The sequence below is a fragment of the Ochotona curzoniae genome, unplaced genomic scaffold (genome assembly GCF_017591425.1).
Source record: "Ochotona curzoniae isolate NIBS_2020 unplaced genomic scaffold, NIBS_Ocur_1.0 scaffold_4701, whole genome shotgun sequence".
Taxonomy (NCBI): Eukaryota; Metazoa; Chordata; class Mammalia; order Lagomorpha; family Ochotonidae; genus Ochotona; species Ochotona curzoniae.
The window spans coordinates 16,312,459-16,339,430 of record NW_024467122.1 but is presented as its reverse complement, the minus strand read 5'-3'; the positions used below and the strand labels follow the sequence as shown (position 1 = coordinate 16,339,430).

At 48.9% G+C, this 26,972-nt stretch overlaps 1 protein-coding gene across 9 annotated transcripts in view; it reads left to right on the top strand.

The window, feature by feature from the left end:
* The window catches only part of FBXO34 (F-box protein 34), a 73,198-nt gene extending 49,160 nt beyond the window's left edge, over positions 1 to 24,038 (top strand). The window contains exons 1-4 of one of the 9 annotated variants that reach the window (XM_040970271.1): positions 3,767 to 5,658; positions 6,691 to 6,747; positions 12,494 to 12,599; positions 20,881 to 24,038. In XM_040970271.1, coding sequence (XP_040826205.1) covers positions 20,891 to 23,014 — 2,124 coding nt within the window. In that variant the 5' untranslated portion in view covers positions 3,767 to 5,658; positions 6,691 to 6,747; positions 12,494 to 12,599; positions 20,881 to 20,890 and the 3' untranslated portion in view covers positions 23,015 to 24,038. Of the gene's footprint in view, positions 1 to 3,766; positions 5,659 to 6,690; positions 6,748 to 12,179; positions 12,219 to 12,493; positions 12,600 to 14,662; positions 14,698 to 14,718; positions 14,753 to 16,010; positions 16,034 to 17,868; positions 17,965 to 20,880 lie in introns of those variants that run through there. The other 8 variants (XR_005882666.1, XR_005882667.1, XR_005882665.1 and 5 more) reach the window with 8 other exon arrangements.
* Positions 24,039 to 26,972: the final 2,934 nt, after the last annotated feature.

The window sequence follows — 26,972 nt, the reverse complement described above, 5'->3', positions numbered from 1 at the left end:
AAGACCAAAACAAAGCATGATTTTTAGAGTCATTATTAAGCTTCGGCAGGTTAAGCCGTTATTTGTACACTGGAATCCCACATCAGAGTGCTGGTTTGAATCCCCGCTGCTTTACCTCTGGTAAAGCTCTCTCATAGTGTCCCTGGGAAGGCGATAGAAGATGGCCCAGCTGCTGTGCCCCTGCCACCCACATACAATGCCTTGTCTTTCTCTGACGTTGTATTTGGGGCGTGAATGGCAGATGAAGCGATTGCTCAGGCTACTTTTGGTCTCTCCCTCTCGATTTGCTTTCAAACCTTCTAAAATACAGAATAAATTTTAATGATAATAATAATACTTGTTGCCAGAATGAATGAGATAGATTCCTTCAGTGCGGATACCAAATTTTGAGAGGATTCAGAAGATTAGGGTGAATTGCATAATGGAGGAACATTAGTGAATCAAGGGACCAAATCCAGCTTCAGAATATGAACACCTAGGAAGTTTATCTAGGAGAGAAAGTCTGGAGGAGTAGAGAGTTAAATAATTATAATTATAACTCTATTCAGTTGTATAGGCTGAGAGAAATCTAATAAGCTGGTTGGATGACTTTAAAGGAGTTTTAACAGGTTTTATGTTACTTGATACTTTTGAATCACTTCCCCTTTGTTTCTGTTTGAAAGGCAGATTTTTACAGAGAGAGAAGGAAAGAGAAAGAGGTCTACCATCCACTCTTTCACTCTCCAAACAGCTGTTAGAAGCCAGAGCTTAGCTTACCCAAAGCCGGGAGGGAGCTGGGAGCAGCATCTCAGCCTGTCACAGGGACGAGAGCTGTCCTCTGCTGCTTTCCCAGGCCACATGCAGGGAGCTGGATAGGAAGTAAAACAGCTGGGGTGCAAACCAGCGCCCACATGGGGAGTAGGTATTTTCAGGTGGAGGTTTAGCTGATATGCCAGCCACCAAACCATCTGTTCTAAGGATTTAAAATTCTACCCAATAGAATCTGTGAGAATCACTGAATTGTCTTTGAAGGAATTGAGTAGAAATCTGGTGGTGGAATAGGATTAAAACATCCGCAGACCTTTTTTTGGGACCAGTGTAGTTGCTCTACAGGCTAATCCTCCACCTTTTCATTCAGATTTAGTGTTAGTATTATCAACTATTATGAACTTGGGAAATACTGTATATACAATTGCTAAAAGAGAGTGCCTTAAAAAAATAATTATTAGTTTTTAACCTGATTCCAGAGTGTTCTTTCTCTGTATTGTATTTGTGTCCCTTTAAGTATTTTGGGGTCTACAAACATTTTAGAACTTAATTCAATGCTGAGTTTTCCAGTTCCAGAAAACCAAACAAAAAAACACTACCTTACTTTTTGTGATGTTTTGTTTCCTTGTTATCCTGATAACTTAATACCCCATTTCTGAATTTTTCATGTGATTTTTCCCGTCAGCAGGCCCCGAAACCACTGAGGGTGTGAGGTGATGGTCTTCTTAGGCCACAAGATCAGGCACATCTGTTTAACGATTTATATAGACTAGGAAAGGAGAAAGCAGAAGGGCGTCCCTGACAGTCCTCCTACCCAGCAATGACATTGCAACTGGCTAGAAGGCGTGTCTATCTCTGGACCCTCCAACCAAGTCACAAGTCATGTTAGATATGTACATCTAGAAGCTGTGCCTCAGGTCACATTCATCACATGTGGCTGGCAAATAGGCTGTGGGTCTCGTTTGACTTCTTAGAGTTGCGTATCAAGGAAGTCCCAGCACAGCACATCCAAGGACAGAAAAGAGAGACTGGGGTGTAGCCCACCACTCTCAATGTATGCCCAGTGAATAGGTCTCAGTTAGCTGAAATCATTGTCAGGGGGTTCCCCTGTAGGCACAGTGTGCCGTGTGCCTATGGCCTTCCACGTAGGCTAAGCAGGTTGGTACCATGGCTAATCCTCCCCTTGAAGTGCCAGTATCCTATATGGGAGTGTGTTCATGTTCCAGCTGATCTACTTCCTGTCCAGATCCTTGCTTGTGGCCTGAGAAGGCAATGGAGGATGGCCTAAAGCCTTGGGACCCTGCACCCACGTGGGAGACCTGGAAGAGGCTCCTGCCTCCTGACTTCAGATCAAGTCAGCTCCTGCCATTGTGGCCATTTGGGGAGTGAACCAGCAGCAGATGGGAGATGATTATTCTCTCTCTTTCTTCCTCCCCCCTTCTGTATGTAAATCTGTCCTTCCAATAATAAATACGTCCTTTAAAAATTTTCCTTGTTTTCATTTTATTTGAAAGGCAGAGTGTATCTGATTGACTGTTCAAGTGCCTACAATAGCTAGCATTTGGCTAGACTGAGTCCAAGGTCTCCCAAGGCCGCCAGGCATATCAGCAGGAGGCAGGATTGGGAGCAGAGGAGCCCCACTGGTGCTCTGCACAGCATCTCACTCATTGTTTTTACAGGCTTTACTTATAGGGACTGGTTGGCTCTAGCCTAACTATAAAATTTTAAGTGTAACCGTCAGTTGTGTTTGGCCACACTTACACACTTACATTGCTTCCTGCTCTCCCCAAGGTTCTTGACCTTCTGCATTGTGTGTACTTTAGTAATCCATCTCCCAGCTATGATGTAAACTTGTAAAGGTTGGATATTTGTTCCCCAGTCCCTGAAAGCATGCTTGGTTCTTAGTAGCTGCTTAGTAGCTGGTAATTGAGTGAAAGATTGGTTGAGTTCCCCTCAACTCATCTGTTACTTTGAACCAGAGAGTCTGCGGATTTGAACCGGAGAGATGATTTGCTTGAACTTGAACTGAGAAACTGAAAATTATTCTGTGCTTCTGTGAAATAGAAGGAAATTCACTTGGTTTAAAGAGTGTGCCTTTGATACCTTATCTCATTCCACTCTGAAGATGGTTTTAGTTTGAGCAGGTTGCCAGCAGTATGGATCTGGTCAGGGTAGAGCCAGGAGGTCTCTGCCATCTTGGGGGCTTGTATTAAACCTCTGGGGAGTGACCATGTCAGTAGCTTTCTCTAAGCTATTCTTTTCCTCTGCTAGCCTGAAGAATTTTTTTTTTCAGAATTTATTTACTTGAAAATAAATCTTAAAAAAAAAAAAAGATTTACTTGAAAAGTGGAGTTGGAAGAGGGCAGGGGAGAGAGAGAGAATCTTTCATCCACTGGTTCACTGCCCAAATGGCCCTACAGGCCAGGCCAAAGCTAGGAGCCAGTGGTTTATTTATTTTTATTATTTTTTTATTGGGAAGGCGGATATATAGAGAGGAGAGACAGAGAGGAAGATCTTCCATCCAATGATTCACTCCCCAAGTGAGCGCAACGGTCGATGCTATTCCGATCCGAAGCCAGGAGCCTCTTCCAGGTCTCCCACGCGGGTGCAGGGTCCCAAAGCTTTGGGCCGTCCTAGACTGCTTTCCTGGGCCACAGGCAGGGAGCTGGAAGGGAAGCGGGGCTGCCAGGATAGAATCAGCGCCCATATGGGATCCTGGGCGTGCAAGGCGAGGACCTTAACCACTTGCGCCACCGCGCTGGGCCCTTGTCTTTTGTTTTGATTTGACTTTTACAGATGTAGCTTTTGTTTAAGAAAGTTATAGGCTAGAGGGAGAGGTAGAGATCTTCCATGTGCTTGTTCACGCCTCAGTTAGCTGCATGAGGTAGCAGTGAGCCAAATCAAAACCAGGAACCAGGAGCTTCTCTTGGGTCTCCCACAGGGGTGCAGGGGTCCAAACACTTGGGTCATCTCCCCCTGCGTTTCCCACGCCCTTAGCTGGGAGCTGGTTTGGAAGTGGGGAAGCCAGGACATGATTTGGCACCCATGTGGATTCTGGTATTGCAGGTGGTGACTTTACCAGCCAGGTCACCACACGGGCCCTGCTTACTGGCTGTGTCTCTCCTTTTTAGGATTCTGTGATAATACACAAGCGTTGTTTTTCTGTATTGAGACTGCTGCTGAAACCTTTCTTCACACCTTGTATCTCATTTTGCTTCCATTAGATCATGGTTTTCTAGCACATTGGGATTTATCTTTGGTGTTAAATTTATAGCTGTTTTCCTAGCAAGTTCAGGAAATAAAGAGCATCCTATGTGATTATTCTTTAGTGTTTAATGTTGTTCTCACCCATCAGTTTCACTCGCAACAGGAATAATGACAGTAAATGCAACTTTTCTTGAAAGTGCTCTTTTGTGAGACCCTGAAGGATCTGAAGGTAGGAGAATCTGCTGGAATACTAGCCTACCGAACGATGCAGATTAGCTTCTAGTATGCCTCTGGGTCATGTCACTTGTTGATCCCTGTACAAGTCATCTTGGACTAAACGCTTTTTCTCAGATTTGCCTTTTACTTTGCTCTCTAAAATTGGGAGGGAAATGTTACTTAATACATGATGGATGATGTATCAGTTCCCAATGAGATAGAGATATATTGCTGAATGTTTTCATACAGTGGGGGATCAAATGATTAAAACTCAAAATGTGGTATATTTTACAAATCTTGCTCTCTAATGTTTTATACATGTTGCCCTCAGTGGCATCTGTGGGTGCTGTGAGATTGAGCAAGATTCACTCTGTGAGCTTATGTCTCGTTTTCAGCACAGTGGTGGCAGGTCGTGAGGTTCCAAGGTAATGAGTCACTGAGTGTGGGAGGCCCCGGCTGACTGGGGACTGGGAGGCGTGTGGTAGCTGCGGTAAGGATACTAAAACATACTTTACATCTCAGATGCAGCTAGGCTTGGGGAAGATGCATTTGCTTTCTCTATGTTTAGCTTCAAGGCCTTCTTGCCTAGGATCCCGTATGAAAGGTTGAGAGGAAAAATTTGGACCATAAGTCATAAATGAAAGCAGTTTGTGAATTGTGATTACAATTATTTACTTGTACTAATAGTTATTTGCCATAAAATTGGCAATTGGAAACAGAAGAACAGGTTTATTACCAGAATTTTTTAGGTGCTTATTATTTGAAAGGCACAGAGAAGCAGACTTCTCCCCTACACTGGTTCACTCCCCAGATGCCCGCAACAGCCAGGAACCTCTACCCAGGTAGGAGGCTGGTGCCCAAGAACTTGAGCCATCTGTTAACTGAGTGCTAAAATCTAATCTTGGGTATCCAGTTCTCCTTTGTGGTTTGGTTTGTTAATAATTGAAGTACCTAAGGGTTCTGGGTGTGAACTGTTCATACTTTATAATTAACTTAGATGGAATCCAGGAAGCTAAGATTTTCTGTTGAAGTAACTAAGAAAGTATGTGTCTTTAAAAATACATACAAATAACTAACATATGAAAATGGGAAAAAGCTTGATTATCTTTTTATAACATAAACCTTAAATATGGAAATGTTTTTAAGCTTGTTACTGTCTTCCTGCTTTTAGTTTGGGTGTATAGGAGTCTGCTTATCAAAAATTTTATTAGTGTTGATGCTGACTGGCCTTTTTTTTTTAATCTGTGTAAACATGACCCTAGACAGCTGTGTTTAATAAAGTAAAGATCCATGGGGAGACTTTGCAGTGTCTGTGTGTGTTAGTATCTAAAGGACGTCACTTAGGCTTTGAAGCTGAGGTTACCTAACTGAATGCGGAATGCCTGTATGTCTGTATAGTTTTCTGTTCCAGAGGTTATTGACAACAAAGTTAAACGGACAGTATTCAGTCAGATAACTATTGTGGAAGTATTTGTTTTCACATGGCTGGTGAGTAGGATTTTCTTTAAAATCTGATGTTGCATAACTAGAGTGCTGGGGGTGGGAAGCTGCTATGCAAGTCAGACTACTTTTTGCCTTGCAGAAAAGTGAGCTAGATGAAGAGTGGCCATGGCCTGGGGTGTGTGCTCTGAGCCCTCACCTCCTCCACTTCCTGCACCTCTCATCTCAGAGAAGCAGGGGTTAGGGCAGTCTGCTTCCCAGACTGTCCTGCTGTTGATTAGTCAGACTCCCCTAATGTTCCACTTAGGAGACTCCTGCTGCTTGGCAGTGTGCAGTCTTTAGAAGTGACACTGGTTAGTGCACGCTGGCATCACAAGGCCCTGGGCTGAGTGCTGTATGAAGGACACAGCAAAGGTCTGCTTCAGGGACAGGGTGCCTGGTGGTGAGTGGCCGTGGAAGGCATAGTGCTGGAGTTGAGAGGAAGCAGGAGCCTTTACTTACATAGAGGTGTGGTGCTGGGGCCGGGATGCATGCGCCTGTGAGGAGGGGGGGCCCAGCCGAGTTAGTGCTTCGGTAGTTCAGTGGAAAAAGGGATGTAAAGCTGTTAACAGGTGATGGAGACAGGCGAAGAGTGAAGGGCAAAATGGAAGAACTAGGGTGGGAGTTGGCAGAAACATGGAGATTCCCCCCTACATACTCATAGACACACGTGTTCTGTTAAAATTGTTTAGGGGTGCACTTTTGTCTTTTTAGGGGACATAAAATGCCAGCCTTTCCTCAAACATGGAGAGAAGATGGGCAGTGGCTGTGTTAAGTGACCGATGGCTGGTGACTGAGGAAGAGGATGGTGGAGCAGACTTTTCCACAGCAGGGAGGGAGGGTGGCATTTGGGGTAGGGTTTGTGAAGTGGCTCTGCTCTTTACACTGGGTCTCCTACCCTGTGAGTTCTGTTGACTGTGGTATCTGTTGGGTGACATTTGAAGGGTAGGTGTTTGATGAACATGTGGGAGGCTCAGTTGCTATTGCAGAGAAGTTGGTTTCTGGTGTTTACTCCTCATGGAAAAGCGCTACTTCTGTCAGTGTTCTGTTGCCGGTCCACCAGAGATCTGTCTGGGACTTTCCTTTGGATCTGTGCAGGTCAGTTACCTTCTGCTTCCATGAGCCAAGAGAAATGCTTTTATTCAAATGGACAGGAGTAGTGGGCCTTCCTTAGAGCTGTTAATACGCTGCTTGACAAAATGGAGAAAATTCTGTCGGGGGACGGGAGTTTGTGGAGGGGAAATCCCAGTCTATACAAAATTGTACCACATAATTAGAAAATTCAAAATAAATAAATAAGATGCTGCTTGTTTCTGCTGAGGCTGCCCACGGCCCACCTGAGTCCCAGATTTGAGCCACAGCTATGTTCCTGATTGCAGCTTCCCGCTGTCGTTCATCTTGGGAAATAGCAGGCAATGGCTTGAGAGCTTGAGTGGCTACCCAGAAATAGAACTGAGTTCTAGGTCCTCGGCTTTCACCACCCCTGAATCCCCATCCCTATCCCCACCCACTGTTGCAGGCAGTGGGGGAGTGAACCAGCTGATGGGAGGTATCTCTGCCTTTCAGAAAATAATTTATAATGACCTTGAAAAGACTCTGGTCTGTAACATACTTCAGTTTAAGAGCCATCGGGAGGGCCAGCCATGTGATGCAGCTGCTGATATCCCATATGGGTTCCAGTTTGTGTATCAGCTGCTCCCTGCTAATGGCCTGAGAAAAACAGTGGAAGATGACTCAGTGCTTGGGCCCCTGCCACCCGGGTGGAAGACTTGGGTGGAGCTCTTGGCTTCAGCCTGGCTGGGTCATGGTTGTTTGTAGGCCACCTGGAGAATGAACCAGCAGACGAAACCTCTCTGATGGGCCCTCTCTTTCTGTAACTGATTCATAAGTAGAGAACCATCAGCGCTAGAGAGTTTATTTATTTGAAAGGCAAAGCAACAGTGAGTGAGTGAGTGTGTGTGTTTGTGTTTCTATCTGCTGATTCAGGCTGCAGAGGACTGCAGCAGTCAGACTAGATCAGGCCAAGCCAGGAGCCAGGAGCTCCACCTGGGTCTCCCATGTGGTGGCAGGGCCTCATGTCGTAGCACATTAGCAGGAAGCTGGACTTGAAGCAGAAGCAGGACTTGATCCCAGGTGCTCATGAATTTGAGTTGGGAGCATCCATGTTTGAAAATGATCCAAAGCTGATTATTCCAAGTGGATTTTAGAATATTCGTTGCTCTTTCACGGACCATTTGTCACAATGTGAAATGGGAATAGCTATTGTGTCCTGAGATGAAATTAATACATACATGCACATACATAGGGAGACTCTTTAGAGCAGTATAAAACTGCGTAAGTGCTCAGTGAATATTGATGGTTACCTCATTATTAATCCTACTTTAGGATAGCTTATTTGGGCCCGGCGCGGTGGCGCGGTGGTGCAGTGGTTAGGGTCCTCACCTTGCATGACCGGGATCCCATATGGGCGCTGGTTCTAATCCCAGCGGCCCCGCTTCCCATCCAGCTCCCTGCCTGTGGCCCGGGAAAGCAGTTGAGGACGGCCCAAAGCTTTGGGACCCTGCACCCGTGTGGGAGACCCGGAAGAGGCTCCTGGCTTCGGACCAACATAGCATTGGCCATTGCGGTCACTTGGGGAGTGAATCATTGGATGGAAGATCTTCCTCTCTGTCTCTCCTCTGTATGTCCGCCTTTCCAATAAAGATGAAATGAAGCTTTAAAAAAAAAAAAGGACAGCTTAATTTTTCTCTCTGGGTGAATGTGGGAGGTGTCCTTCTTACAAAAGCATTCAGGTGCTTAGGGCATTTAGTACAGCTGTTGAAGAGATTGTTTGAGCTGCATGCCTTTTTGGAACCTAATCCTGGCCCCTCCCCTTCTGGGGTGGACCCTGGAAATAGCAGGTGCTGGCTCAAGTGCATTTTTCTTTTAACAAAAGGCTTTATGAAATTCCTCTAAATAGCAAAGTTTCCCATGTGTTTAAATGTTTCCTTTGTATGTGATTATCTTGAAGTTATGAAGGTTGACCTTTATACAGGCAGATTCAATAAACTTACTGAACTGCTTTGTTTAGGTTATAGAGTAAGGAATTGAAAATCATATATTTAATTAAGAAATGGTTTGATAGGGCTGACCCACCATTGTCATTCAATTCTTTTTTTATTGTTTGACTTCCTGTGTGTTTATCTCCTGCTCTTTTTCTTTTTAGTTTTATTGTTTATTTCCTGTTCCATTTTCAGTAATGCAAGTAGAATTTGGCAAGAGCTTATGCCAGTGCCTGGAGCCTGAAGCAGTAAGAGGAGACTGCAGCTGACAGCATGGGACTTGGGGGATGGGGCCTGGCTCCGTGGAGCTACCCCATCTGAGGACTTGCTCCTGGTCCCACAGCACCTGGCCTGGACCATGTGGTGTACAGCTCCACACCGTGTGTGCACAGTGAACAGTTAGAGCTCCTTCATCCAGTGTTGTGGGTTTTTTTGGGGGGGAGGGATTGAGTTACATATGTGGAGAGATGTTCCTTTTGCTGTCCTCCCCACCCCCCGCCATGTCCACAGCTGCCGGGTTTGAAGTTTCTTTGAGTCCTCCAACCTGGGTAGCAGGGACCCATGTGTTTGAGTCACTGCTGCTGCTCTTCCTGGGCCATTTCACAGGGAGCTGGATTACAGGCAGAGCAGCTGGGACACAAATGACACCCATTTGGGATGCCATCATTGCTGGTGGTAGCTTAAATGGTTACACCCCATTCCTAGCCACACACCCCCCACCCCGGTCTGGAGTTTTGCAAATGCTTCCATTTGCTAATTTATCCTTAGAAATCAAGAATGGACTTTCATGGAATAGGTTAAGCTACCACTTGTGAGACTAGTATTTTTTTATCCGAGTTCTGCTTTGAGTCCTGACGACTCAGCTTCCTAAGCTGCTCCCTGCTAATAGATCTGGGAGGCAGCAGCTGATGGCTCAGTACTCCTGTCCCGCCTGCCCTGGGGGAGACTGGAGAGTCCCTGGCTCCTGGCTTTGGCTCAGGCCTGGTTGTTGTGGACTTTTGGAGAGTGTACAAGTGGATGGAGAGTGTTTCTCCCTTTTCATGTGTCCTCTTTCTGTATCACTCTGCCTTTCTAACAGTAAACAAATGTTTTAAAAAAATAATTATGGAGGGCCTGGCAGTGTGGCCTAGCAGTTAAAATCCTTGCCCTGAACGCACTGGGATCCCATATAGGTGCTGGTTCTAATCCCAACAGCTCCACTTCCCATCCAGCTCCCTGCTTGTGGCCTGGGAAAGCAGTCAAGGACAGCCCCAAAGCCTTGGGACCCTGCACCTGAGTGGGAGACCTGGAGGAGGTTCCTGGCTCCTGGCTTCGGATGGGCACAGCACCGGCTGTTGCGGTCACTTGGGGAGTGAATCATTGGAAGGAAAATCTTCCTCTCTGTCTTTCCTCCTCTCTGTATTATCTGACTTTGGAATAAAAAAAAAAAATCTTAAAAGAAACAATTATGGAAAAAATTAGCTATGTTCAGAAATAACTCCCCCTCACTGCAGGGGCAGAAGAAGGGTGTAACCCCTGGGCTGCTCTCCTCCTGTGCCATTTGTATAAATAAACCTGAGACAGGGAAGAAGAAGAAAGAAAACAGCTCCCCTTACCAGCTGTGGCAGTTCATCAGTTCGCGATTGCTGTTCTGTGCTATCCCCTACTGTTTCTTTTCTCCCATGTTCTTTTGGAGGAAATCCCAGATATCATATTATTCAATCTAAAAATATTTTAGCATGTGTCTCTGTGATATAAGGACTTGGAAGTGTGTGCATGCATACTCATGCCTGTACACTGTCTCATGAGTGAATTACCTTTCTTTTGACTGTGTTTCACTTAGGGAACATACATGTTATGTGTGTATTATATTTGATTGATTTGACTTCCTAAAGATCCCCCTTGGGCCGGTGCTGTGTATTAGGTAGTCTCCCTGTGGCACTGTCCTCTCCCGTGGGCAGTGCTTCATCCCAATTGCTCCAGCTCCACTCCAGCTCCCTGCACTCTTACAGGAGATTTGGAAGCTCCTGGCATGAGCCTGACTCTGCTATTTGGGAAGTGAACCAGTGAATGGAACATACTTCTGTCTGTCTCCCTTTGTCTCTTTATAACTTTGCCGTTCAAATGAATAAAAATATCTTTTTGAAAAAAGTTTCTCTTCTAGATTTTGCTGTTTTGTCTGTTACCTGTAAATTAATTGTGTACATAAGCATAGAAGGCAAATTAAAGTGATAGATCAACTGATAAAATTTAAGCCTTTTGGAAACCAGTATTGTAGCATAGCACATGAAGCTTCTGCCTGTGATGCTGGCAACCTGTACAGTTGCCGGTTTGTGCCAGCTCCCTGCTAGTGTCCCTGGGAAAGCTGCAAAAGATGATCCTAGTGCTTGAGCCCAGGGGAGGACGCCTCTTGGAAGACACCAAAGCCTTTGGCTTTGGCTTGGCCCAGTCCTGGCCTTTATGGTCATCTGCAGAGTAAAGCAATGGGGAAAGTCTGCATGTCCCTCCCTCTCTTTCGCACTGATTATCAAATAAATAAAACTTTAAAACAGAATTTACATTTCTCATTGGTTTGTCAGAGGAGTCTTCAGGTCATTTTTTTAGATAACTGTAGATAAGAATGGTGTGATTGGTCTCATGAATGATTAACTTTGTATCACTTCATCTTGCCACTAATATATTCTTGGATCCATCAGAAAGTTAGCTCACTTGTTGGGAGGTACTTTGTACAGTAGGGATGGTCAGTTACCGTCATACCCTTATAGATAAAGGATGTCTCATCTGGAATACATCATTGTTGAGGTTCAGCGAAGATTTAAAGAGTGTTCTGGATGAGGCTCTAAGCATGTGTGGTAGGCCAGTCAACATCGTCGTTGGATCTCTGTCATAGCGATATGTCTCTGTGTCTCCATGTGGAGATAGTTACAGCCTCCACAGGCGGTGGAGAAGCATGCCATGTATTTTTATATACTTTTCTTTTTGCCTAGTGGTCTGCACATTTCCAGAGTTGCTTTTTGAGGAGAGTCAGATTATGGTTTCATGTGAGGCAAGCAGAGTACATGCTAGGATTTATAATTTCACAACATAATATTATCTTGGTTGGCTGTGAGTTTGGTTTGTAGCAGGAAACCCGCTGATTTCTGCCTTTTTAATGCTGAATCACATTAGGCTTTCTGAGATGATATTTCTTATTTTCTAAAAAAAGATTATTTAAAAGAGTTTATTTGAAAGGTAGAGTTACACAGAGAAGGGGAGAGAGAGATCATCCATCCACTGATTCACTTCCCATGTGACTGCAACTGTTGCTGCTAAGCTGACCTGAAGGAAGCTTACTGTTCTTCTGTTTCTGCAGACTGCTCAAGGCTCCTGGCTGTTGTTCCGATGACCTTAGATCCTGCAAGGAAGGGTTTGGGCTTCTTCCATCCCATGTGGTAGATCCATAAGGGGGTGGATGACCTCAGAGTTCTTGGCCTCCGAAGGCATTCCAGTTCTCCGTGGTCTCCTTGGCAGTTGGGATGTAATCCTTGGTGCCCATACTGATAGTCCTTGGTGAGGATCCAGGAGTCCCCAGGGTTGGGATATAAGCCTCCTCCTGTCTACCTCAGAGGCAGATTTCTAATGTGAAGCATATTCCTTCCAATTCTTATTGTAAAACGCTAGCCCACAGAACACTGGAGGGTGGGCACCCAGGCAGGCTGGCTGTTGTCCTCTAAGGGCAGATTTGGAGACAAGAGTAACCTGAGGGGGCTGTGTGTGCAGGGGGAAGGACTGGCCGGAAGCCAAGGAGCAACCGAATCTACTGGGGCCTTGACTTTGACCTTTAGCCTCCAGAACTCTGTGAAGGAGATGCTCTCATCAGGTCAACTACTCCAATTGTGACGTCTGTTATGGCAGCCCTGGCCCGCCAACACACCTGTGAGGGAGTAGCAGGTGAGTGCTCAAGGGAGGCGTCCAAGAGCGCCAAGGTAACTGTGTGTCTTTGCCCAGTCTGTTGTGGGAATGGGGAAGTGTTGTGTGGTGTACTGTGCGTGGTGCATTCCTTGGAAGAGCTGGTAGGACTAGAAAGTCGAGATAGAACAGACATAGTCTTCATCGTCACTCCTATGTTATTTCCTGTTCTTACAGGTCTTACTCTTGTTGTTTAGCGTTTTAGTTTCCTATTTGCTTATGGTTATATTGTAGTGTCATTTGCTCCTGTTCTTTGGCACCCCTCATTTGGTGGACCTAATTTAGCATACAGAGATAGGCTGGCACCAGCGCAGTGTCCCTGTGTTTTCCCGTGGGTGCTTCCTGTGGTCACACTTGGCTTCATGTCCCTGCCTGCCTTCAGCCCTGTGCCATAGACTGTCAGAATCAGCTTGTGTTTTGAAGTTTCTCTTTGCCAAAGGCAAAACCTGAATATTCTGATATCTGCTTAATTGCTAAGTTGATCTCAGTACACTGGAACATTCCAAGTTAGGAAATGAATGAAAAGCTCAGGAATAAACATGTGTTTCTCAGTTTGCCATAAGAGACAGAAATTCCTCAGTTTCCTTCCTGTGCAAATCCCATGACCCAACACAATGGCTGATAGATAGTTAGAGGGACATTACATATTTAATAAACAAATAGATTATTTTAAGTAACGTGTTAAGCCAGAGGCAGCCAGAATGGAACCCACTGTCCAAGCTCTGCTCGCTTTCCCAGTAGACTTGCCTGTGTGCCAGTGGTCTGTCAGAGGGCACTTCTGCTTCTTCCTCTCCGTGGACCCGTGTCTGCACTCACCTTAGCACACTGTGGGTGTTGAGAGCAGAGCCCTTGACCTGACCTGAGTGTATGTGAAAACTGTGATGAGCAAGTTCCAAAGCCTTCCTCTGCTTTGGTTTCCTCATCTACATACATTTCAGGGCTTTGTGGCTGTTTTAAGTGTAGAACAGTGCCTAGTGCACAAGGTGCTGTATTCTCACTTGTTTTGCATTTCTAGCTTTGCCTTGGTTTATTTCTTTGTGCCTACTTGTCTTTGTGATAGCATGAAAATTAAGCACTATCCATTTGGTGAGTCGTTAGGCAGAAAAATACTCAGACTCTGACTCAGGAAGTCACTTGAACCTTTTTAAGGGCATACCCTTAATGCACACGAGCCATTACCCTTGGAGGTGTTACATTACCGTGTCTAGGGTGGAAGGAGTGACTGTAGGCCTTGCACTTACGCATTATCCAGATGATGGGTTTGAAGATCATGTAATAACATGGAAAATACGTACTTGTGATGACCAAGTTCAGTGTTGTACAGCATGATTACAGCCTTGTTAGTAGCACACCATACTTACGGCCAGGAATTAGCTGCAATAGGCCCTGGGAAGCTCCTTCCGTTCCCCTTTGCTCAGCGTTGTATCTATGCAGAACTGCCTCAGTAGTAACCAGTTTTGCTCCCAGATTAGGCGTTCTGTTTTTCCTTGTTAAAAGCCATTCTTGTTTACCCACCACACTACAGTGTCTGCCTCTAGTAATCTCTTTTAACCCTAGAATTTAAATTGACTTTGGTAAGTTATAAAAATAGGCCTCAAACAGCTACTTTTTCGCCTTTATGTAGCTCATATAGTAATAATTTTCAGAAAAATGATATTTATTTGAAAGCATGACAGAGAGGAAGGGAAAAATCTTTCATCGGTTGTTTCATTGCCAGATGCCCGCAGTGGCTGATGGTGTACACCCAGCAAAAGCCAGGAGCGTGGATCTTCATCTTGATCTCCCTCAGATGTGACAGGAGCCCAAGTACTTGTACCATCATTCACTCCCATTCCAGGCACATTCACAGGGAGCCGGATCAGAAACACACAGCCATGAGGTTGTGGCATTGCAGGTTGCAGCTGTGCTCGGTGCATCCCAGCACTGACTTTTGCAGGTACTTTGTTCAGTTGTGTGCAGTCTGCTCCTTAGTCTTAGGCAGTATTCCCTTGGTGGGGGAGTTGGGAGGATGACGACTCAATTGGCTAATACATTCCCCTTTCAAGCACCAGGATCCCATATGGCACCAGTTTGTGTACCAGCTGCTCTACTTCCTACCCAGCTCCCTGCTTGTTGCCTGGGAAAGCAGTGGAGGATGGTCTGAAGACCTTAGGACCCTTCACCTGTGTAGGAGATCTGGAAGTACCTGGCTCCTGGCTTTGGATTGGATCAGTTTTGGCCACTGCAGCCATTTGTGGAGTAAACCAGCAGATGGAAAATCTTTCTTTTTGTCTCTCCTTCTATCCATAAATCTAATCTGTCTTTCCAATAAAAATAGTGATTCTTGATTTTGGATGTTCATTTTAGTGACATGTAGGAAATACAAATTTCTCATCTGCTTAGGTAGCAATAAATGTGATGTCCTGGTTTGGTGGGTTAACATTACGCCACAGGAGCAATAGGAAAGGCCTTTTAGTGGTTCCCTTGATTGACTGGTTAACTTGGGTGTGCGTGGCTAGGGCAACCAGAATTGGGTCTTCAGCATGTCTCCACCCTGAACTATGAGTTAGTAGGTCACAACAGGCTGAGCCAGCGTCCATGCCCTCTGCTTTCCTCCCTACTGCAAAGAATTGGTGGTGGGAGACGGCAGGAGACACATGTAAGCTTGAATAGTATCACAACTCCAGAGTTTGGCCTGGTGTCACACCTTTTGGGAAGTTGCTTCTACTGTGATTGCAATAAAAGGGCAAACACAGGGACTGTCCTTCTCAGCTAGTAACACTCCTTTTTAAAAATATTTTGGAAACTTTGTTGCCCTCATAAAGCTAATGGTAAATCTTGGTTTATTTTCTGGAAGGTGGCTTTGATTGGCCTTTACGAGTAACTTTGATTCAAATATTTATCCTTGTGGACACTGAGGTGACACCTATGAGTGTAAGGATTGTGTGGTTACAGGGGTTACTGGCTGCTGTTCACAGATGACACAGGAGTGTTTTTATTGTGCAGAAACCGCCCAGGCTTCCCAAGGCGAAGGTCACAGGTTCTGTGGACTGGCCCTTGAGAATATTCCTTCAAAAGAGGCAGTTTGGAGCTTGGTTTGAGAAACAGTCCTCCTCGGGCTTTTTTAGGGGCTCTATTTGAGTTGGGCATACCTGCTCAGCATTCCACCAGGCGCATGGTGTAGGCACCTGGGTCAGGAGAGTGGCTCTGGAAGAAATCTCTGCTTATACAAAGCACTGGGGGTGAGGGGTGGGGGTCTGCTGCATACGTCACTGCTGTGGAGAGTGGGGCAGGGTGCTTACATGGTGTTCTAAGAAAATGGTACAATAGCCTAGTGGCTAAATCTTCACCTTGCTTGCACCGGGATGCCGTGTGGCACCAGTTCATGTCCTGGCTGCTCCATTTTCCTCCCAGTTCCCTGCCTGTGACCTGGGAAAGCAGTAGAAGATGGTACAAAGCCTTGGGACCTTGCATCCTCATGGGAGACCTAGAACTCCTGGCTCCTGGCTTCAGATCAGCTCATCTCCCATCATTGAGGCCGTTTGGGGAGAGAACCAGCAGATGGAAAATCTCTCTCTGTCTCTCCTTTTTCTCTGTAAATTTGACTTTCGAATAAAACATAAAAGAAAAAAAAATTCTTTAAAAAGAAAAAAATGGACCCCAGTGTTGATTTTAATCCCGGCAACCCTGCTTGAGGCTCGGGAAAGCAGTCGAGGACGGACCAAAGCTTTGGGACCCTACACCTGCATGGGAAACCCAGAAGAGGCTCTTGGTTCCTGGCTTCAGATCGGCTCAGCTCCAGCTATTGTGGCCGTTTGGGGAGTGAATCAGTGAATGGAAGAGCTTCCTTTCTGTCTCCTCCTCTCTGTGTATCTGACTTACCAATAAAAATAAAATAAATGTTAAAAAGAAAGAAAAAATGGACCTAATTGGAAAGATGAAAACCCTTTGAAGGGCCTGGAGGCTGTGGTGGTGCCTTCTCTGGAAGGTGACACAGCATTCAGGTAGCAGCTGGTGACTTTGCTTGCTACAGACTTCCTGGTTCTTAAGACGCTAATGAAAGACCCCTTCTAGAATCAGAATTCCTGTGCCTTTACTGAAGCAGAATAGGGAATGGTTTATCTTCTAACCTGTTTTCCCAGGCAAGCCTGAAGAGTAAGAGTGACAAGTTAGCAAGTAGGCCTCTGCCTGTCAGCAGCCATGGTCCTCTCCCGCTTAAGTAAAGGCTGCCAGATATCTCCTCAGGGGTCAAGTTCACTCTCTCTGGAGAGAGTCAATCTTGTTCTTTAGTCTAGCATTTATAACCCCTGCTTTTTTTAAAAAGAAAATAATATTTGGCTGTCTTGTGTTGGTTTATATTGGGATTGAATACTATATAGGTGAGAGTTTATCCAGATTTTTGGAAATGCAATTAGTCATTGGAGTCCAAAAGGAATACCAAAATTCTTGGAAGCCAGCTTTCAGCCTCCACTGGAGTGAAATTGTGTTTTAATTGGTTTGTTTTTACTTCTCACCACATTCCTGGCGGGCTCTAGGGCCATAGATGTGTCCCGAGACGGTCCCCTTCAGGACTGCGCATGGTGTAGGTGGCCTTGGTTACAAAATTAGTACATGCTAGTCGTGGAATAGCTTGGACAGACTTGTATTCCAGGAAACTTGCTGCTTGTTGAATCTCTGTGCAGCTGCCTTCTCTTCCCCTGTTGATTTTGGAGAGGCCCAGGACAGTGTGGTGCTGGGTTACTATCTTACCGTGGCTTCTCAACATCTCTGGGTGCTGCCCTCCCCTGACCCCTGTCCCCCAACTCCAGGTCTGCCTGGCCACCTTGCCCTCCCCTGGGCAGAGCAGGGGGCTGTACTCTTCCTAAGGGACCCATCACTCCCCCTGCATGTCTTCTTCTGTATTTTAAATCACTCCGTGGGCTCCTCTGGTTCTTGCTGTTTGTTCACATACTGTCTCTGAGCATCTCCGCACTCTGCACTCCCTCATGCTCTGTTTCTCAGCTGCCTCCCAAGTTCCTTGGCATCGTGGGCTTTTGGGGTCCTATGCCTTTAGCCATTAGCGTCATGGTTTTGCCTCAAAAGCTTCTCTGATCTGTTCCTGCACACTGAGACTAGGCTTGCTACTGGTGGACCCCCTCTCCTATCACACACTCCAGGCAGCCGGTAGGGCATGATAGAGGGAGGCCTTCGTCAGCTCACACCAGGAGGGTAGAGATAAGGCCTCTGTGTGAACCCAGGCACACGCTGAAAAGCTGTGCACGTTTTCCTGAGCTGGTGATGGGGTGTGGGGCCAGGAGCCAGGGATCCAAGGGCCCCTCCTGCCCTGATGGACCTGGTGCTTCATTTGTAGGTTCTTGATGACTTTGAGGTGAGTGTCTACTGGATAGTGGGAGTTGTGTGCATGCAAGTGCTAAAGCCACATGTAATCATGGGGTTGCTTTATAAGAGTCATGGTCCAGAGAGAGGATTCGGAGGAACTTTGTGCAAGGGCTGGAGCAGAAAGTCTGGTGGACAGGGCTGTCAGCAACACTGAAGAATTGCATTTGGAGTTGAAGGGGGGATTCAGCAGTCAGAAGGCTCTGACCGCATTATGCTTTCCTAGAATGAGCATCGTAAGCATACGGGGCTGTTGGAGTAACTGCTTCCTGTGGACCATTGTCGGGCAGTCCCACCTCACCTGTTAGTTGCCAGTTCCCTAGCCCAAACCTTAGGTCTGCTACCTTTTAGATCGACACTGAATCTGAAGACAGAAACCCCAGGAACCCTCTCGCTTCTGCCAAAGGTTACACATGAAGCCCAGGGATTCCATGGGCCTGGGGATCTTTTTTCTGAATATCTAGGGAACACAGATGTGTAGGTGCTGTAAATCCACATTTCAGTTAATTTCAGAAGAGCAATACTGTGTTGTAACAGATTTTAACATAAAGCTATGATGGAGAGGTTGGCAACCATGGAAACTTGGCTGGAACTTTCCACAGGGCCTGTGTGGGGGCAGTGAGGTGGAGTTGGGGAACTGCCTCCATCTGCTGCAGCCTCTTGGGAGGTTGAGAGTTCTTACACGTGATGGATTTCTGCAGCAGATGCTCCTGGGGCCTGGAGTCATATCCTCTTAGTTCACCAAAACTCAAATTTCAGCCAAAATGTAGATTTCTGCAGCCTCATCGATGGCTGGCCAGCTCCTTTTTGTGTCCTGCCTGGCAAGGGAAGGAGAGCAGTTGTCCTTGAACAGCCCTTGCCCTGTGGAGGCGGCCAGCAGGTGCCTGGATGTCGCACAACCTTATAGGGGCCCACAGAATTGACCCTGCTTCCCAGGGCTCGCTCCCATGGCCATGGCCCTTAATGGCTTTTCTTATTTCCTGTCACACTTTGCTTCCTGCATCACTGTTTACTGGGGTCACCACTTGTTTCACCTTGCTGCAACCACATGTGCCAACTGACCTCACTTTATAGGTCCACTGCCAACAAAGGCCTTATCTCATTTAGTTTCTTCATGTCCCTGTCTGTCAATAATAGCACCTAAAATAATGTGAGGAGGAGGGCGAGGAGAACACGCAATACAGTGCAGGAGCAGTGCACACATTGCTGAAGTTTAAATTTATTGACACTATGTAATGAGACCATTATATAAGAATTTGTTGGTTTCTCCACAAACTCCATTTGTTTCTTCTCGCTTGGGGGTTTGAATGGATATGAGAACGCAGAGCACTTGGCACCAAGAGCACTGGGTGTATCTTTTTTTATTCCTATAGATGTCACCTTGTTCTTGAAAATTTGTGGGTGGTACTTTTTGTGAGATTAAATGACAGAATCTGATGGTGGAACTGTGCCTGCCTTAACTGCAGAGACCCTCTGCCCCTGGCATGCCCCTCCAGGAGGGAAAGGCTGGGATAAAAGCTAGATGGTTCCGGATGATCACTTTCACTCTTGACAACTAAAACTGATCATCCGAAAGAGAGGAAGACGTGGACCAAATGAGAAGAAAATGGGCAGAGGTACCCAGCGTGGAGTCTGAGCCTGCCATCCAGGGGAGGAGAGGGGGCAGACCCAGCAGGTGCTCTTCCCTGGCTTCTGCACCCTCCAGGGCCCTTCTCATTTGGGACTGTAGACTCATTTGCAGGAGACCAGCTAGCTCTAGAGAGCACTTCTCAGCCCAGAATGTTTTGGGTGGCAGTGGTCTGTTTTGACATGTAGGTTGGCACGGTCATTCAGTTATGGTATTGTTGTTCTTCAGTTACCAATCCAGCTCAGGGCCAGAGAGAACAGCGCCGTGTCTGGCTGCTCCGTGAGATGCACGGCCTCTCACACAGGTCTCCGCCATGTTCTCGCTGCCGACTCCAGCCCCAGCCAGGCATGGAGCAGAGTCCTGTTTCCCTGAGCTGCGTGAAATGGCTCTATGTTGATTTGGTTTTGATTTCAGTGGTTGTAGGAAACATGACTGTGTTTCAAAAATTAAGACTAAAATGAAAAATTTTGAATTAGGCAGCTGTGGATTAGAGAGGTGCTGAGCAAACAGTGCAAGTAGACAAGGTTGCCGGGGCGCACAGCTGGCTGGGCTGCTGTGAGCCAGTCAGTGATGGCCTTGGGGGTGGCTTTCAGCGCCTCAGTCAGTCAGTGGCCCCCTCACTGTGGTGTAAACTCCACTGGTTTGAGCCCTTGGGCTGGGTGTAAATGCATGGCCTTCTACAGATATGTAACAGCAAGAAGAGCAATGCAGCAACTTTGGGTAAACTGCTTGTAACTAATAAAATGCTGGTTGTAATGGTCTGTTATTTTATTTGAAACAGATGGAGTTTCTATCCACTGGCCCACTCCCCCGATGGCCACAATGGTCAGGGCTGGGCCAGGCTGAATCCAGGAGCTTAACCAGGGACTCCCACATGGATGCAGGGCTCCGATCACCTGGCCCATGCTCTGCTGACTTCCCAGGTGCTTTAGCAGGGAGCCAGTGGGAAGTGGAGCAGCGGGACCCAGCCCACCGCTATATGGGATGCTGGCTTCGTAGGGGACGTCTTCAGCCACTATGCCACAACCATGACCCCCCTAAAGAATTGTTTTGATGTGTAGAATGTAAATCCATACTTGAAAATCAGCATATATTCTTCCTGTACAAAACTGCAGATCATTTTGCATTTGTTCTTGATCTGTACTTTAAAGCTGGCTGCAGTGAGAGGCGACGAAAGCTTAGTGTGCCTCTAGAGAGGGTTCCTGTGCCTTGCCTGGGCCTCTTGAGCTTTCCTCGGAGCAGAATTGGTTTGCTAATCAAGTGTGTGTTTCTTTCCTGTAGGGCCTCTGGTATGCACCTGAAGCCACACTGGAAACTGCAGAAGGGAGAACACCCCCTGGAAACCCGCAGGGAACTGCTGGAGACTCTTATGAGCCCTGCAAAGGCCAGCCAGGAAGCCCCACGGAGAGCCGCCTGCCGGAAGCCAGCCTTCCCTTGGCATACACCTGCCAGCACCTCGGCCCGCCAGCCTTTGGGGATCCTTCCCCCAAATGTCCTGTGCAGAATGAGTGGGCAGAGCCCTCTAGAGAACGGCCTGGATGTCAAGACTAAGAAGAATGCGCCATCTACAACCATTCACCAGGGCGAGCCCGCCGACGGGCCACTCGATATCTGGGCTGTTGTGAGGCCGGGCAATACCAAGGAAAAGATCGCCTTCTTCGCGGCCCACCAGTGTAGCAATCGGATAGGATCAATGAAAATCAAAAGCTCCTGGGATATCGATGGGCGAGCTACTAAAAGAAGGAAAAAGTCAGGGGAGCTTAAAAAGGCCAAGAGCCAGTTAGAAAGGATGCAGGATGTGAGCGGCAGGAGCTGCCCGCCTGAGCCTTGTGCGTGTAGCGCTGAGCTCTGCACCCTGCAAGCCGGGAGTGACGGTGGTGAGGGTGGCCAGGCCGGCAGGCCGCTCTCTGTCATCCAGATGGTGGCCTTGCTGGAGCAGCGGGCCAGCGCCCTGCTGGCCAGCTGTGCAAAGACCAGCACTAGCTCCTCCGCCATCGCCAGGCCGAATGGCCAACCCCGCACTGGGGCCCTGTCCTCAGAGCCCTGCGGAGCCCAAGGAGCTCGTGAGGAACCCGCGGGAAGGGGAAGCCCCGAGATTGGGGAGCCACCGAGCGAACCAGTGCGTGTCCTGGACATGGTGGCCAGGTTGGAGTCGGAGTGCCTGAAACAGCAGAGCCAGCGTGAGGCCGGCAGCCTCTCGCGCAACAACAGCTTCCGCCGGCACGTGGGTAGGGTGCTGCTAGCCACTGGTGCCCAAGCTGAGGATACCAAGACATGCCGTGGCATCCCAGAGGCCCCCAGCACCCGCCTGAGTCCCGCACGCTCTTTGTCCGTGGACCGCTGCTCCCCTGCGGGGGAGCGTGCATGGGATGGCGGCCCCCGGGGCTGCCCCCCACTGCCCATGGGTGGCAATTTCCACCCCAGCTGCCCAGGATTAGAGCCAGGACAGCCAAGTACAGTGAAGAACAGTGACAGGTATGATGTGGAGATGACAGAGGAACTTGTGAGGCCTCCGTGTCCTCCTCACACCTGCCCCCAAGCCGCCGAACCAGCCCAGGGTGCAGGCGAGCGTGGGAGTCGGGAGCTTGAGCCGCTGGGTGGCCAGAGCCCCAAGCCGCGAAGTAAAGAGTCTGTGTGCATTCGCATCACCGTGGCCAAGGTGGAGGCCGACCAGCCCTCTCCGTTAGCTGCCTGCGAGGACCCTCTTCCAGGGATGCTCTTCTTCCTGCCACCTGCTCAGCACCAGGCACCCTGTGTCCCGCCAAACAAAAGCACAATGCAAGAGCCCTCGGCAGCCACAGAGCCTGACACCCCCGCCGAGGGGCATGCCGACCTTGACCCCGAAGGCCAGAGCACTGCCACTGAGCCCGGCGCATCCCTGGCCTCTCCCGCTGAGCCGCCCCTGCCCGTGCTGGAGGCCTCCGCTTGCAAGAAGCAGGTGTCCCATGACTTTCTGGAGACGAGGTTCAAAATCCAGCAACTTTTGGAGCCTCAGCAGTACATGGCTTTTCTGCCCCACCACATTATGGTGAAAATCTTCAGGTTACTGCCCACCAAGAGCCTCGTAGCTCTTAAGTGTACCTGCTGCTACTTCAAGTTCATCATCGAGTACTACAACATCCGGCCAGCGGATTCCCGTTGGGTCCGGGATCCACGCTACAGGGAGGATCCTTGCAAGCAATGCAAGAAGAAATATGTGAAAGGGGACGTGTCCCTCTGCCGGTGGCACCCCAAGCCCTATTGCCAGGCCCTGCCCTATGGGCCCGGGTACTGGATGTGCTGCCACCGTTCTCAGAAGGCCTTCCCTGGTTGTAAGCTGGGGCTCCATGACAATCACTGGGTCCCTGCTTGCCACAGCTTCAACCGGGCGATTCACAAGAAAGCCAAGGGCACTGACACCGAGGAGGACTACTGACTTGCAGCACAGGGAGGCAGCCGCAGGCCCGGCCGGAACCACTGTGGGCCTTGCTGACCAGGTGTCACTCTGCAGAGGTCCACTGGGACCGGGACCTCTGGCACGCAGGCGTTTTCTGAATCTACGTACAAGCTGGACAGAACTGGTCGCATTGCTCCTGGGGATGCCTCACTGTGGAGCTGGCCTGGTGCCCGCAGCTTGATGCACTTGGCTGTGAATTTGTCTTCCTAGCTGCCGCCCATTCTCCAAGGATAGGGGCCGACGCTGTCAAGGACATTGTTAAGAGTTTGCTGCAGATTCTGCAGGCAGGCCCCTCGGAGGGTCAGAGCACCGGTGGCGTCCTTGAAGTCTTGGAATGATATCCCCTGGGGGGCCCAGCAGACTCTGGCTGGACGGTGTGCTTGCCCGGGGAGAGTCAGCACCTTACCTTTGAACCCTGTATGCCTGGTCCGGGAGCGTGGTGTTTGTGGTGGGAGATGGCTGTCGTGCCCTGCGGTGTTTACAGTGTATATAGTGGTTGTGTTTTCCTAGGGCTGTGAAAGTGCACATTAAACCCCGGGCGCCTTTCCCTTCCCCTGTAGACAAGTGCTTTGCCCTCTGTACGTGACGCGATGAGAGCCCCGCTGTATATTACGGATGCTAGCGCAACACCATAATCACCACAGTGCGGCTAGGGTAGTGTTGCGGCTCGAATTGTGTGATTTTTTTTTTTATTGTCTCAAATTTGTACATTCTGTATAAAATATGAATATTGCCTAAATAAACTATGAATGTTTCCTGTGTAATCTATGAATGTTTCTGGGAAGAGACTAAATAGCTAAGGGTTACCCTGTTCAAAGGATACCAAATGATGGTTTAACTGGACAACCTTCCAATTAGCATAGATAGAGAACAATCTGTTATATTTTAGTGATCCACCAAGAATGAGAGAATTATATAGTCAGATTATAAACATTCTTGTTTACTTTATTCTTTGGTTGCAATTTTTTTTAAAGCTTCAATAAAAACATGCATTTTAAATGGGCCCAGAGTTTCCCCTCCTTGATTGATGTGAACAGACCAGGCGTGTGGCGCGTCTTCCCTCGGTCCTTTCGGATTCCCACTTCAGCCAGGTTTGTTTGAGGAGAGGCTGTAACCTGTGCAGGCGCAGTAACCACTGCTCGGGCCTTGGGGTCCTGTAGTGTTGCCTGGTGGGGCTGGGAAGTACTGAGCCAGAAAGTCGGTGTCGGGGGAGAGTGGCTTCACGGAGAGTTCTTGCTGCTGCCACTGCAGAGCGATCGGAGTGAGACCGAGCCTCCTCACTGTTCTCCAGCAGCAGGTGCAGGAGCTGAGGGGGGCGTCTCAGCCAAGGGAGGGTTCAGTGGGACTCGCGCTTCAGGGTAGAAGAGGGTCTATGGAGTGGCGTGGTGGAGCCAGTGCCTCAGCTCTTTAGTTATTCCTGCACTGGCTTCCACGGGGGACTCATGCGCAAAGGCCGAGAGTGTGGTAGGACCACCATGCATCCCTAGGTGTGTGGGATCCCCGAGGACCCGTCCTGCGCGGGGCTGCCCTGGCAGAGAGTACCACCGTGGGGGGGGGTGTGCTCAGAACAATGTGCTGTGGGGCTCCCCCGTGCCAACCTGGAAACATGCACCTGCCAGGGGACCCAGCCTCTCCCACTCCTCCCCTACTCATTCATACTCAGAAGAAGACTGCTTTTATTTTTGCTTGGGGCCGGGGTGGGTCTGTCTGCCTGCTCTCCCCCTTCATTCTCGGTGAGTCACTTGAAGCAAAGCACACAAGCCAAGATGGACAGTCCTCCTGTCCTGTGGGGTAGTCAGGCTGTGAAGAGGCGTAAGAGTCAAGGAAGGAGACAGCACTGCAAATGGATAAAGGGCAAAGAGATGAAAATGTGCTTTTAAAAGGTCTTGTGAAGCCCTAGGGAAGGACTGGGCACCTCGGGAACTCGGGGATTGTCTGGCCTCACCGAGCTGGGGCGCCCAGCACCCTGGGCCATGGGACTACAGGCTGCTGTGGGCCACACACTCCCTACCCAGGAGGAGCCTGAAGGAGGGGCACTCTTGACTGGGGAACCCCTCATGCGTGGTGCGGGTGGGGTTTGCATGGGCACTATGGGCAGTGGGGGTGTGGTGGTGGAGGGAGGCAGTGGGCCCTGGTCTGGGCTCCATGTACTCACCCTGCAGTTTGGGCTGGGCAAGTCCATGTGCCAGGCTCTCTGGGCTGTGCTTGTGTGGCTATCCTGTGGCAGTTCCATGCCCTTCCACCCTCAGCAGGCAGTCCGTGGGACCACCCCTCCTCCATCTAGGGCAGCCCGCATGGGTGCGAGACCGGTCCTGGGCCGGTGTTCTCCCTGGGCAGGGCCTGGCCCTCAGGGAAGCAGTGTTTCCAGTCCTGTTTTCTTTTGGGTGTGTCTGAGCTGGTGTCGCAATGTCTGTGCCCTGGACAGTGCCTGAGGGAAGGAGACATGTGACAGTCCGTCCCGCTGCTGGATCTTTGCACAACCTCATGGGATGAGCAAACACCCTTAGGGACCGGCTCCTGCGTGGATGCCAGCTCTGTGGGAGACCCGGATGGAGCTCCTGGCTCCTGGCTGTGGCCTGGCCCAGTCCCAGCTGTGCAGGCATTTGCAGAGTGAACCAGGAGACAGGAAGTCTTTTCAAATAAATGATTTAGAAACAGCAGCAAAACAAAATGTTCCTCCCTTGTCTCTGCAGGCCCCGCCCATCCATCCACTCACTCTTATTTAAAAGGCAGGGTTACAGAGGAAAAGAATCTTCCATCCATTGGTTCACTCTTCAGTGGCCACAACCACCAAAGCTGGGCCAGTCAGAGGCTAAAGCTTCCTCCAGGTCTCCCATGTGGGTGCAGGAGCCCATGGATGAGCCATCTTCTGCTGCTTTGGTAGCTTCCTCCCAGCAGGGAGCTGGAGTGAGTGGAGCTGCTGGACACGAACACCTGCACCTGTATGGGAATGTCGGCACTACAGGTGGTAGTTTAACGCGCTATGCTGTGGCATCACACCTGCATCCACTCATTAGTTGGCAAAGATCGGGCCCCAGAACAAGTTTGTTTTTGGTCCCTCTAAAATTCATTTTGAATAAAGGTAGGTTACTGAAGTGTTCAACTTTAGAAGATCCTGCTACATGCTTTTTTCTTGATGGATGGATAAAGCACAGCAGGGATCAGTGACTTACGGGGGTGGGGAGGAGAGCCAGGTGGCTGGAATTAGCTCATGAGTTCCCCTGGGCCCACTACCCAGCCAAGGAATCTGCAGGGGGCTAGGGGCTCCCTGACTTGGGGAAGAGCGGCCCCTTTCATCTGTCTCTTAGCCAACGGGTACCATGATTGAGGGGACCCTTCATCACACCACTGTCCCCACAGCATGAGAGATTGCAGGGGCCCAGGTGGTTGCCAGCAACGATCAGGTTCAGGAGATTCCTCTGTAAAGTCAAAATGGTTTCCTGGCCTCCCTCAGGCCTGTGGAAGGGAAGAATGCAGGATTTGTGGCACCTGTGGGCCGGTCCAGGGTTTGCAGCTTTGGAGGGGGTGCGCTTGGCGCACAGAACCGAACAGCAAGGCACGGCACGGGCTCTTCTCCGTTAAGCCGCGAGGTGGGCTGGACACACAACCTTTGACCTTTCCATGGGCAGCCGGGGGTCTTAGCCTCAGGCCCCTCCACTTTGAGGACTCCACAGTCTGGGTAAGCCATCCTGTGCAGCCCCCACCCGGCTCCCTGCCCTCTACGGAACTGCCCCATCATGCCTCAGGCTTAACGCAGGACCAAGCTTGGGCCCTGCTGGGACTCCAAGCTGCAGGCCAGCTGCAGGCCAGCTGCAGGCCTGCCCACAGGGTTCCCAGTGTCCTGGCGGAGGGCCAGCGGGAGACCCCAGAGGCAGCTGGTGGGGGACTGGAGCCCCTGCTGTGGCACAATAACCTTTCCCTGCCCTTCCACTGCATC